The sequence below is a fragment of the Tiliqua scincoides genome, chromosome 8 (assembly GCF_035046505.1).
Source record: "Tiliqua scincoides isolate rTilSci1 chromosome 8, rTilSci1.hap2, whole genome shotgun sequence".
NCBI lineage: Eukaryota > Metazoa > Chordata > Lepidosauria > Squamata > Scincidae > Tiliqua > Tiliqua scincoides.
In genome coordinates, this window is record NC_089828.1 from 34,964,230 (window position 1) to 34,978,228 (window position 13,999).

The window sequence follows — 13,999 nt, forward strand, 5'->3', positions numbered from 1 at the left end:
TGCCATGTAACTTTTATGGGCTTCAGTGTAGCCCAATCCTAGCCACACTTTCCTGGGAGTAAGCCCCATTGACACTAATGGGACTTACCTCGGAGTAGACATGCATAGGACTGAGCTGTAAGTGTGTTACCAGAGTGCCTCTTATGTCTTAATAGATGAGCGACAGGCAGCCATCCAACTGGGGGAGAAACTTTTACTCACTGAATTTCTGCTTGATGCACACCTGTTAAAAAACCTCTAAACCAGTGATTTTCAGCCTTTTACATCTCATGGCACACTGACAAGGTACTAAAATTGTCAAGGCACACCATCAGTTTTTTTACAATTGGCAAGGCACAGCATGCTGCTGGTGGAGGCCTCACATCCCTACTGATCCTACTAATAAATGACCCTGCCCCAAACTCCCATGGCACACCTGCAGACCACCACACACATGTGTGCCATGGCACAGTGGTTGAAAATGGCTGCTCTAAACCAGCGTTTCTCAAACTGTGGGCCAAGACTTAGACTGAGAAGGCTTGCCTAGGGCTACCCATGGCAGAGGAGAGTTGCCTAAGGCTACCCATGGTGGAGTTCATGGCAGAGGAGGGATTCAAACTGAGGAAATTCTGATTCACAGTTCAATCTCTTTCCTGCAATGTTACACCACCTCTGTATTATTTCAACACCAATCCCAAATTATAGTACACATTGGAGAGCAGCAGTAGTGTTGCTAGGGGGTGTGGTACATGCACATTGCACTGGGGGGGACACACGGAGGGGCTGACACCACTGCTGGTCAAAACTGTTAAAATCGCAGTTTTTAGGAATAATACCATCATATCATTTGATGCGTAAATGGTTGGCAACCTTCAGTCTCGAAAGACTATGGTATAAGCCTACAGCACCCGGTATTCCCAGGCGGTCTCCCATCCAAGTACTAACCGGGCCTGACCCTGCTTAGCTTCCGAGATCAGACGAGATCAGGCATGTGCTCTATTGTATCAAAAATTACAGCCAAAAAACCAGTGGGGGCAAGACGATGCTGTGTCATGCCATGCCACTGCCGGGGCATTGCCACATCCACTGCATGGGAGGTTGTCCATCATGGCTTCCAACACCAGGTGATGCAAACCATAGTGACGCCATTGGGGAGTGGTCTGTTCTAAATATCCCGCCAGTCTGTTTCATTAGATCCTGGCTACTAGAGTTATGAGAGAAGCAGAAAGACTTCTTTCTAGAGGCCCAGGAGTAGCCCATTCATGATTGGTGAGAGGCTTTAATCTCTGTCCACCTATCTGCCTGCACTGCTCCTCCTCCTTCTGCTACTCCTTGGATTGGAAAAGGAAAAGGACAGACAGGAAGAAGAAATGTGAAAGGGAGGAGAGTGCTGAGCAAAAGCATTAGAGCATGGAGGAGCAGAGGATGGCACATCATTGGGTAAGGGGGCAGCACTTGGCATACCACCTCAAGCATCTAGAAGTCTTGGGCCAGCTCTGTATAAGCCCTAACTGTGCCTCCACTTTAATTGCGGTCCCCCCTGAACTAAAGGACTCCCAAGAAAATAGTTGCCCATCACTGTTCTCCAAAATGAATTTGGCATAGGAAACAAGTTCATTCAGATCTCAAGGATTCCAAAACTCTGAGGTTTCCCCCCCCACCCCACCCCCAGAAGAAACCTTTTCTCTGCTGAAGCTCAGTGGAGTAGAAAGGCAGGCCCCAGACATCCCCCCACTGCCAGTGTCCCATCACCCACTCCGCTTTGAGCTCTTAACCCTCATGATGTCATTGTTGTGGCATCTCACAAAGCTGTTTGCAGAGACCAAGAAAAATCTCACCAGGGTGTCTGGGATGAGAGGTGCTCAGGAGATCCCGTACTTCTAGGTATACCCACCAAAAAGCCAGGGTTGGGGTGGGGGGTGGGGATTAGTGATACAGTGGTAACAATGAAGAAGCTTAAAAAAATAAGCCTCCCTTAACAATATCTGACAGTTGCAAATTATTTAAAACCTCAGCATATTTTCAACTTCTGCTCTGTTTTTCTATACTTAAAAAGAAAAGCAGGGCGATCATTCTTCATCATCCATTAGAAAAGGAGCTAGGCCAATCCAAGGGTTTATGTAAACTCCAATTAATGTGCATTAATTAACTAACTGAACAATCCTAACCTGCATGGGTACAGCCAGGCTGCATGGCCTGTGCTATATCAAATGCAGGTTCAGGAGGTGGCTGCAGGTCACCTTGAGATAAAAAGATATTTCCCCCTTACTCCGTGTCAAGCCCCAGCTGTCCCTATGGGGCTTTTCAGATTACAGCATTTAGCTGGCATACATCTGACAAGCCCAGTGTAGCACAGGGATCTTCAAGGAGGGGGTTTCGGATATGGCAAGGCCTGCTCTGCCAATCCTGCCCCCCATCCAGGCCTGATTCACCTCCCATTGCTCCCTCTTCTGCCCAGAAATGCCCCATCCCACCACCCTTCCCCAACCCCTGGCACAAACTTACCTGCTGTGCAGGGAGTGGATCCTGTGCCGGCAGGCCAGCACACATCTTTGTGCTATACTCCCTTATGACATTTTTGCAAAACTCAGAGCTGGGGCAGGGAGGCCTGCGGCAACTCAAGGGGAGGGGATGTTGAGCTGCCCTCCAGCATCTCTCCTGTCAGTCCTTCCTCCAAAAAGCTGAGTGCAGCACACGCGAGTTCCTGTCCCCAGTCAATTCTCAGAACACCTCTGCGAGGTAGGTGAGGCTGAAAGTGAGTGATTAGCAAAAGGTATCCAGTGAGCTTTGTGGCTGTATGGGAGTTGAGTGTGAAAGGGATGGAAATAAATCAGGCAAGTTTTATCTGGCTGCTTTTGATGGTATATAATAATGATCATTATTGTAAATGATGTAAATGATGCTTTCCAGCACTGAGGTAAGGGCAATGCAGCTCTGAGGCAAGAGAACAAACATTCCCTTACCTTGAGGAGACCTCCATGACTACCACCCAACTGAAGGATGCAGCACACATCCCATGGCACAGCTATGTCAGTGCTGGAAAGTTGGTTAGGATTTGGGCCCAATTCAATGAATTTGGGTTAATTATCCATTTGGTTTGGATTAAAATTCCAGATAATTAAACATAATATTTCTCAAGCAAAAGGCAAGCTGTTTTTGTTCATTGATGTGCAAGAAGAAGGCATACTGCTTCTTCTTAGGTGGTGCCTGACATTTGGAATTTTATAAGCACAGGTAGTCATTTAAGGAAAACCAACAAAACTCTCTGCTGCTTGATTAATTGAAGCCATCTTTTTCAGTTGATCTGCCACTTAATTGATAAATACAAGTGATTATTGAATAAACAGCACAGCCTTGATTTCTACTTTGCTGCCATTTTGCTCATGTGCTGCCATCTACTTTGCTCCCCCAAATCTTTGGGGGAGCAGTTTATTGTTGAATCTGTAGGGGGGGTAGTTTTAAAATTGTACTGATTTCATATTTATTTAAGATTTGTTATATTTTTCAGTTTATGCATTTTAAAAAAACCTTATAAAGCAATGCAGTCATTTGTCTACATCTACCTACTATAGGGTTGGCCCATCCATGAGGCCAAGTGAAGCTATTGCCAGGCAGCAGATTGGGGTGTGTCCTGTGTGTAATCTCTGTCCGCCTACTTGCCTCCTCTATGCCTCCCACACTCTGGATTGGAAAAGGAAGAGGGACAGAGATGAAGAGGAACTGGAGGGGAGGAGAGCACTGAGCTAGAGCACTGGAAAGTTGAAGGAGCAGAGGCAGGCATGTTAATGGGAAAGGTTAGGCTGCATTTGGCATGCATGCTTTAGGCTCAGGAGCCCTTGAACTGGCTCTGACTTGCTACTCCTGACTTCAGAACCCCCCAATCCTTATTTAACCATCTTTGAGATCAAAATAAATGCCCAAGATCAACGCTTGCTAGCAAACAGTTTAAGATTAAACTAGGAAAAGAGAACTGAGAAAGAATAAACAAGAGTAAAGAAAAAACAGCAGGCAACAAATAAAACCACTTCCACAACTACTCAGGGCCCAATCCTATCCAACTTTTAAGCACTGGTGCAACCTCAATGCAGCCCTGAGATAAGGGAACCAATGTTCCCATACCTTGAGGATGCTTCTGTGACTGCCTCCCCATGACAGGAAGCAGTGCATACCCCATTAGCACAGCAGCACTGGCACCAGAAAATTGGATAGGATTGGGCCCTCAGATGGATAAATAAACTATACCCTGAAGTACCCTGGGAGCCCTTATAAGGCTGAAAGAGAAGTGTGTGTCCACATATATATGCATGCATATTTTAAGAAGTGTATGGAGGAGTGTAGACCTAAAAACAAGAAATTTTCTTCCAAGGACCCTGGGGAGGAGGGGAATACATATTTTCTTCATTCCTATCTTACAACAACCCTGCAAGGTAGCTTAGGCTAAGACATGGTGACTGGTCCTAGCTCACTCAGTGAAATGTTTGACTGCAGGAGTTTTAGTTCAGCCCTCTAACCACTACAATGCACTGCCTTCTCTCTTTTTAAAAAAAATTGTTGTGGCATAATCCCTCCCCAAAGACATAATTTTAATAATTTTCTGCAACATAAATTTTGAACTTCAACCAGGAAGACCAAGGTTAAAATCTCAAACACAAGACAAACAACCATGAAAAATATTTTTCTGGATTTTTCCCCCTTTTCTTTTTAACATCTCCTAAAAGCCAAACTAGCTGGGGGCAAAGGTGAAATTGCCTCTGAGCACCTGAAGAATGCTTGCCTCTCAAGCTGCAAATAAGGGTCAATGTCATGCCAGCTAGCAAGTTTCCCAAGCCTTTAACAGCTGTGTGTCAGGCAGAAATTCAGTAGGTGAAACTCTCCTCCTGCAGTGCAGCTTCATCTTGAGAGAAGCTTCCCCTGTCTCAAACTTGGTGGTTTTCAAACCGCAGTGGTTCTCAAACTTTTAGCCCTGGAACCCATTTTTAAGAATAGGAATCTATTGGGACCCACCAGCAGTGATGTCATGGCCAGAAGTGACATCATCAAGCAGGAAAAATTTTTAACAATTCAAGGCTGCAATCCTACCCACACTTAGGGCCCAATGCTATCCAATTTTCCAGTGCCAGTGTAGCTGTGCCAATGGGGCATGCACTGCATCCTGTGGTGGGGAGGCAGTCACAGAGGCCTCTTCAAGGTATGGGACCATTTGTTCTCTTACCTTGGGCCTGCATTATGGCTACACCGGTGCTGGAAAGTTGGAAAGGATTGGGCCCTTACCCAGGAGTAAGTCCCATTGACTATCAATGTTAAAAGCATATACGTTGTAGCCTGTTAAAAGTACAGTTCTAACATTTCCCCAAATGCAGTCGCACATTATGGTAGCATCAAGTCTAATATATTAAAAATAAAATATTGAAATGAATGGGGACCCACCTGAAATTGACTCGCGACCCACCTAGTGGGTCCTGGCCCACAGTTTGAGAAACAGTGTTCTACATAATAATGCCTTCATTGTACATGGTGCTTTACACAGCATGCCAGGACAGAGCCATGCCCTGAGAGTTTTACAAGAGATAGACACAGTGGAGCAAAGGGAGGGAGATGGAGACAGAAATAAGCAAGGGAAGAATATGTGATAGTCCCAATTGTGCCTGTTTGAGATCAGGGAGTCAAGTGTTGTGCCGGAAGCTTCACAGAAAAGGTGGGTTTGAAAAAGTAGCATAGCTAGAAGGGACAAGTGGTAAGTATTGCAGGCACACTGTGTAAGTGGCCCCTCCCACTCACCGATCTGCCTGGAATGATTTGGACAGCAAGTGGGAGAGACGGCTTACACAGTGTGTTGCAGCACCTGCAATACTTACTGCTCTGTGCCCTTGTAGCTATGCCACTAGTTTGAAGAAGAGATTTGAAGGAAACAAGTGAGGAAGCATCACACAGGTGCTCAGATGGCAGCTCCAAGCATAAGGGGCAACAAGGGAGAAAGGGAGAGAGAGTAGGAGGCTTTCAGGCAGTTGAGGATAGTGGAGGTCCAAGCTGGAGAAGTGAAGGTCACAGACAGGAGTGCAACAATATATGAGAGCTGAGAGGCAGGGAGAAAATTAGTGGAATTCTCTGCCAGAAGATGTAGTGATGGCCTCTAAGTTAGACTGCTTTAAAAGGAGATTAGGCAAATTCATGCAGAGAACAGGGGAGGATAAGAGGTCAGTCATGGTAATTTGCCACAGTAAGTAAATGGAACCTTCATGTGCAGAGGCACTCTACCTCTGAGACGCTGTTTCTGGGGGACAAACAGGTGGGAAGGCTGTTATCCTCAGGCCCTCCTTGTGGCATCTGACTGGCCATTGTTGGAAAGAGTGTGATGGGCTTGATAGACCAAAAGGCAGGAGTGTTCTTAAGGGAGTATTAACACTTGTAAATCATGATGACTATGTGGAACCTCCATGTTCAGCAACAGTCTATGTCTGAAGATCAGTTGCTGGGGAGGGGGGGATGACAGCAGCGAGAGAAGGCTATTTCATTCATGCCCAACTTGTCGGGTTCCTAGGGACATCTGGCTAGCCCCTTTTGGGAAAGGGGATGCTAGACTAGGTGGGTTTTTAGCTGATCATTGTTTGGAAAAAATAGGGCCATCATTTTTACACACGCGCGCGCGTGCCATGTCTTGGTTTGACCCTTTCACTGGGGGCATTGGGGGGAATGACAGCTGGCACCTTCTTAAAGAAGCAGTCACCCACCAGTGCTGCCCAAGTAAGACCCTATGACCCTCTTCACAAGGGAGAGGATACCTCAGCTGGGTCCCCTGCTCAGGCTTGAAACTGACATTCAAAGCATATAAAATCTTGGTATTAATCATTTCAATCATAGCCGCCTTGGGTGCCCTTCGGGGAGAAAAGCGGAATATAAATCGAGTAAATAAATAAATAAATTTCAACCAGTAGAAGGCAGCAGAGAGCAGCCTGGCCCAGTCATTCGTTCCACAGGGTGTAGATCTGTGGCTGACCACATTCTTGTCTTTTCACTAAAGCCCACTCAGGTTAACAGCCAATTAGCATGGCTTGGTTTGAGCTAAGGAAATAAATAGTATAGATTAATAACAATTAATAAATTGATAACCATATCATGTTTTTCTGCATTCTAAAGAACTATCAATAAAAGTGTCCAGAACTTTGAGAAAAGTGAAGAAGCATAGTATTGGCAACCTTCAGTCTCGAAAGACTATGGTATCGCACTATGAAAGGTGGTTCTGGCACAGCGTCTAGTGTGGCTGAAAAGGCCAATCCGGGAGTGACAATCCCTTCCACACCGGGTGCAGTCTGTCCCTGGTCTGTCTCCCTGGCTATGGGCCTTCCTTCTTTGCCTCTTTGCCTCAGACTGTTGGCCAAGTGTCTCTTCAAACTGGGAAAGGCCATGCTGCACAGCCTGCCTCCAAGCGGGCCGCTCAGAGGCCAGGGTTTCCCACTTGTTGAGGTCCATCCCTAAGGCCTTCAGATCCCTCTTGCAGATGTCCTTGTATCGCAGCTGTGGTCTACCTGTAGGGTGCTTTCCTTGCACGAGTTCTCCATAGAGGAGATCCTTTGGGATCCGGCCATCATCCATTCTCGCGACATGACTGAGCCAACGCAGGCGTCTCTGTTTCAGCAGTGCATACATGCTAGGGATTCCAGCACGTTCCAGGACTGTGTTGTTAGGAAGCATAGGTAGAGGTCTATAAAATATTGAATGGGGTAGAGAGAGTAGGTGAAGAGAAACTCTTTCTTTCTTTCTTTCTTTCTTTCTTTCTTTCTTTCTTTCTTTCTTTCTTTCTTTCTTTCGCAAGCCTACGAATGTAAAAAATGAATTAAATGCATATTCTTGCCCTGCATCCCCAAGCCTCTCCTGTTGCCTTTCTTAAGCCTCTCAGGACAGAAACCTGTCCCCTTGTATTTCATTAAACACGGTGCATATAGATGGCACTATTTAAATAATCATGATCATGATAACGTCATAGGTACAGTTAGAACTCAGGTCAACCCATGAAGTTGATTGGTAGGAGGTTCAGAGAAGGAGGGGAAGTAATTTCCCCCTTCCCCTTCATAAAGCATTTATGAACTCATGGCCACAAGAAGTAGCATTGTTGACTTGCTCAGGTATATTTTAAAAGTAGGAGGACAGGGCAAGGAAGTTAACATGATCAATACTGATTTGCCACAACAGATCAGAATGAAACCTCCATGTTCAGAAGCAGTCTACTTTTGATTGCTGGGTGCTGGTGACAAACATAGGAGGGCATTTTAGAAACACTTTGTTAACATTTAAACAAAATGTTGTCAGAATCCCATTTGGCACTGTCCAGCTCCCACCCTGGGGGTCTAAAAGTTGGATTTTTAAGTGGGGAATAGATGTATCCTGTCTGTAGTGCACAAGGCACATCTATGCATGCACATGGACACTGATACCACATATGTGATCACTCATTTCATATACTGCAGCTGCTGAGGTCTCTTTTGCATGGCTGATTATCAATTTTCGAACAATTCAATATGTATATCATCTTGTAGCAAAACAAAAAAAACCCCTTTTTGCTTTCAAATGAGTAGAGGACAGATTCTTGTAGAATAAATGAATGCAGCACACAGCAGGCAGGGTTACGTGTAGTGTATTGTAATCTGGGATTACAGGCAGCAATCCTTCTTATGAGAATCAAGTTGTTCAAACAGCATCCCCTATTTCCATTTGCCTCTGTCCAGTGTTGGAGTGTGCAGATGGACTTGCACAGACAGTTTTGTCAGTCTTGACAGAAAAACAACAAAAAGAGGAATCGAGCGTGTGACTGCCCTCCCCATCCTAAACCAACACCACACACACACGCACACACATCTTGTCTCTTCCTGTGTAGCATTGCAGTTGTTTTTTTGGTTGTTTCTCAGACAAACCCAGTTCAGGAAACCAGTTTGCAATCATGCGCTTTGAGCTCTGGCAGCTCAGGAACCAGTGACGGCGATCAAAACTGTGCTGTGCTCCACAGGCGAGAGCGCACTGGCACCCGGATAGCCCTGGGAAAGTCCACCTGAAAAGATTGTGGATGGTGGATGGACTACCATCCATCCCGGAGCTGGGAACACACGTTTGAGCCACGACAGTAACATTTTCTGTGGGGAAACATGTTTTCAAGGAAGAAGCCTGGGTTGATAAAGACGCCCTCAATATCAAAGAAGTGTAGAGCAGGAAGTCCTGTCCCACAGGCTGCTTTGGTGAGTAACATCCTCCTCCATTTCGTAGATGAGCATGGGGTATTTGTAACCTTTCTGCTCCAGAATCACCATGTTACCTTCTCCATCTGTAATGTCTCATACTGTATTAATTTGACTTTGTTGGGCACTGGCTTCTGAATCAAAAAAGCATTGTAGAAGCGATCATAACCATTTTCCATGTTAACGTTCAGATTGTTGAAAAGGGTTTTCAGCCATGCAATGGATGCTGTTGCATGTCTATGCTACGGACTGACCTTTGTTTTTAAGCGAACCGAAATTGAATGGGGAAAATTGTCACTTCCTCTGTGTACGTATATGTCTCCTGTGTCTCTAGTCATAAAAGTACAGCAGGTTCTTAAGAAGAGCACAACACCTTGCCCAGTTCATTTGAGTGTTAGCAAAAGGAAGCACATGTGCGCACTTCAATTTCAAACCACAGTCAGTTCATCGACAATAAAAGTATCGACTCAAACTCACTCAGCAATATGGACTGTGTGGATGAGTGGTTACAGGATGTGAGGGACAGAAGCAACATGCTGGCATTTTGTCCCCGGGTGTGACCACATCAGACCTGTATGGCTCGTGGTGCACAATGCTAGGTAGTTGCTTCTGCTTTTGCAGTCCTCAGGGGAATCAGATGGAGGTTTCTGGAGCTTCCAGTGAAATCATAAATGGCCAGATTTGACTTGATGTGTACATGCACACACATTCAAGGCAAAAGAATCTCCCCTTCAGAGATTTAACTACCAGAGACCCAGGGACAAAGACCCGAAATTCTGATGTGCACATGCACACCCTTGAAGTGCAAAAATAGGGACAGTGTTTGAGCAGGAGCAGGAATGAGAAAGCAGAGATCATCCCAACACAGTTGAGTACTGTTCCGTCCTCTTCCTCTCTTGAAAGACAGATATATTTTGGGTCTGGGACGCCAAAGTTCTATTTTGAAAAGACAAGCAATCAATGCAGAGAGAGAGGAAACTGTTAAGCCAGCAAAGTTAGGGAAGGTTCCTGCATTTACCCTGTTGTCTGTTTTCCACCCCTTCCAATATCATCTCCTGTGTGTGTATGTGTGTGTAGATTGTAAGCTTCTCAAGGCAGAGACCTCTTCCCTTGGGGCTTTGTAAAACACTATGCACCTTCATGTTGCTATAATGTTATTATTATCAGCAGTACTACTAATATTAGTCATACTTGTTAATTATTAAATAAGTGGTTCTCACACATTTAGCTCCGGGACCCACTTTTTAGAATGAGAATCTGTCAGGACCCACTGGAAGTGATGTCATGAGCAGAAGTGACATCATCAAGCAGGAAAATTTTTAACAGTCCTAGGCTGCAATCCTACCCACACTTACCAGGAGGAAGTCCCATTTACTATCATTGTTAAAAGAATATACATAGCAGATGGTTAAAAGTACAGGTCTGTAACATTTCCCCAAATGCAGTCACAAACTATGGTAGTATCAAGTCTAATATATTAAAAATAAACTATTGAAATGAATGGGGAGCCACCTGAAATTGGCTCACAACCCACCTAGTGGGTCCTGACCCACAGTTTGAGGAACACTGTATTAAATGATTAAAAATAATAATAAATAAGCATTTGAGGGCCCAATCCTATCCAATTTTGCAACGCCGGTGTAGACTCAATGCAGCTCCAAGGTAAGGGAACAAATGTTCCCATATCTTAAGGTGGCCTCTGTGACTGCGTCCCCACCACAGGATGCAGTACATGCCCCAACACCACAGCTGCACTGGCTTTGGAAAATTGGATAGGATTGGGCCCTGAGTTGGTTCAAAACACTTCACTGACATTTCAGCAATCCTTACAACGTCCCTGTAAGGTAGACTAGTCCTCCCACATTTCCTACAACAGTGGAGAGAGCCCGGCTTACCTAAAGCCATGTAGAGAGGTCTTGGCTGAACACTGAACCAGGGACTTCCCAGCTGATGTTCTCCTGGTTCTTATAAAGAACTGAATGCAAGGTCAGGGAATCATGGAAGAGAAGACATGTCTTCAGAGCAGGGGGATTTAGAGTGTGGAAAATCACAACTTGGTTGCATTTTTAGGTACTTCACTCCCTCCTCAACAGTTACTCCATTGTTGGTACACTCCTCTTTGCGGAAAGGGCAACTCTCCCATCATCCTTTGTAAGGAAGGCTTGCCAAAGGATGGAGGAGGCCAGTTTGGAAAAGCCACTCTGCCCCATTCCTTCTACCCAGGGCTGGGGCTGGCCCATTCACAAGGCCAACTTAAGTGGTGCCTCAGGTAGCAGATGGGTGGGGGAGGGGCATTTCTGTCTGCCTACTTGCCTCCACTGCTCCTCCTTCTCATTCCACTCCCTGGACTGGAAAAGGAAGAGGGGGACAGAGAGGAAAAGGAACTGTGGAAGGGAGGAGACTGTTGAGGCAGAACACTGGCAGAACTGCAGCGCTGGCCCAGCTGCCGTGGGGGAACACAGCTTGCGAGAGGCTGAGGACCCCTTCCATACATGTGTTGCATGTTGTGCTCCAAAGAATCAGTTGGGGAAGGCCAAGGAGAGGACTTGATGGGTAGCAGATGGGAGTCCGGAGGGGCTGAAGCCAAATTATCCTGACAGAGGAGGAAGACGGGCAGCCCAATCTTAAGAAAAGTCCCACACTGCAATGTAGCAGTGCAGGTGCAACTTCCGCCATATCCAGCATGGGAATTTTGGCTGCTGGAGGTCTCCATGAGGTAAAGGGTCACATGTTCCCTTAGCCCAGGTAAAGCCCCAGCAGCCGAAACAGCACTAAGATGCATGCCAATCTGAGCTGCCCTGTGTTGGGCTTCTAAGCCCAGGAAGGGGGGATAGGATATGTGGTAGCCACAGCCACCATTCCCGACTCCCTCCCAGACCTGCCCCCTCTCCACCCTCCCCTACTTCATAACAGCTTCCTCCCATCACCACTTTCCCACCCTCTCCCCACCCCCCTACCGGACACCAGAGTACCTGTCTGTTCTGGCAGGCACAGGCCTCCAGCTGAAGATGGCAGGCCAGCACTGGTCTTACCAACTTATGGCATATTTGCAACAGTGCACACACCTGTCCTGCCAGCAGTAGCTGGCTTAGGATTGGGGCATGAGGATGATGCAGACCCCCCTCCCCTCCACCTCTGACACCTGGGGTGGGAACATTACATCCGGGTACATCAATGTTCCCGCCACAAGTTAGTGTGGGAACAGCCCTAGGTTCTTTCACTTAGCCCAGAGGAAAACAGGGGCTGCTGCTAACAGCCATAAAATGTAGCTGTCTTAAAGCTTCTATGCAGACATGTTGCACGCATGAACTATGTGTCCAAATCTTTATATGAATTAACATTGATGCACTTTGATATCCAATGTGTTCTGGCATGGGAGAACCGCAGTAAATCCAGGGTGGCGATTGTGGGTTCACATCTGTGCTCCTTTGTGTGTACCATTATTGTAGCACTGAATGAACCTCGTCTTCCAAATGTCCAGTGCTGCTTGACTACCCAGCATAGGTCATGAATGCTTAGTGCTTTGCAGTGTTTCCTTCATGCCTGCTTCTCACCTCATCCCTGCTGCATTACTGACTAAGGGCGCAATCCTAACCCCTTATGTCAGTGCTTTCCAGCACTGACATAAGGGCAATGCAGCTCTGAGGTAAGGGAACAAACACTCCCTCACTTTGAGGAGGCCTCCGTGAGTGACACCCAACTGCAAGATGCAGCACACGTCCCATTGGCACCGCTGTGCCAGTGCTGGAAAGAACTGACATAAGGGGTTGGGATTGCACCCTAAGCTAACATAACAATTTAAGGAGTGCTCCATTGAGTCAGACCTTTTTTGCAGTAATGGTCTGCTGATATCTCCAGGAACCCCTCAGCGACAGCAGAAGGCAACAGCCATCCTGTGTCGCTTGCCTCTCACATTTAGAAATCAGAGATGCCTGTCTCTGTACATGCACAGAGGTTCCGTTTAGCCATCATGACTAATAGCCATTGACATGACAGGACTCTCCTCTGTGAATTGTCCAGTGTTTGGGAATCCAGACACAGCCACATGCACAATTGGATGAACTGAACCTGTGAACAAGTAAAATGTGCATATGGATCCTGAGCAGTAAGCGTCACCCAACACATGTACAGGCAAACACACATGCACTGTTTATATGTGAGTTTAATGTCTGAACGCAGCCCGTATTGATAACTGAACCAAACCTCCTGCTAGGTTCCCATTTTACCATATTCCCATTTTACAGATCAGAAAAACAAGGCCGAGAAGGAGTAAATTTTTTGCATGGTCCAGTTTTTTAAAATACTGGGCCAAAGACTTTTTCAGGGCTGACCATGATTTGCTGCTAAAGGGGCTGTTGGCCTACCCAATGATAACTCCTTGCCTAGCCCTATTCTATAAAAAAAAACCAACAGATGGGACTTGAGGTTGATCTACAAGGGGCTCCCTCTCCTGAGGTTATTATCAGGCTTATGACAGCCAGACTACATGACAGAGAGAGGCAAGAGATTTTAGGCGCAGCACAAAAAAGACGTTCCCCATTGAATTTCCAACTTAAAATTACATTTGGTCAACAACCAAAATATCTGTCCCTCCTAATACACCCCAAGGAGAGGAGGGCTTTCACCCTGGCACATTGTAATGTGACCCCCTCTAATGACCTACTCAGCAGATTTAGAAATGCCTCCAGGGGAGAACATTTGTGTAACTGCTTCTTAGGCGAAGTAGAATCATCTATACACATTATACTGCGCTGTCCTAAATATCAAGCGCTAAGACATCAATTTCTCTCTCCCTT

At 46.1% G+C, this 13,999-nt stretch overlaps 1 protein-coding gene across 2 annotated transcripts in view; it reads left to right on the forward strand.

The window, feature by feature from the left end:
• Positions 1 to 8,914: 8,914 nt before the first annotated feature.
• Positions 8,915 to 13,999, forward strand: part of ARHGAP45 (Rho GTPase activating protein 45) — a 58,312-nt gene continuing 53,227 nt past the window's right edge. For both annotated transcript variants that reach the window (XM_066635876.1, XM_066635877.1), the window contains exon 1: positions 8,915 to 9,203. In XM_066635876.1, coding sequence (XP_066491973.1) covers positions 9,114 to 9,203 — 90 coding nt within the window. In that variant the 5' untranslated portion in view covers positions 8,915 to 9,113. The remainder of the gene's footprint in view (positions 9,204 to 13,999) is intronic.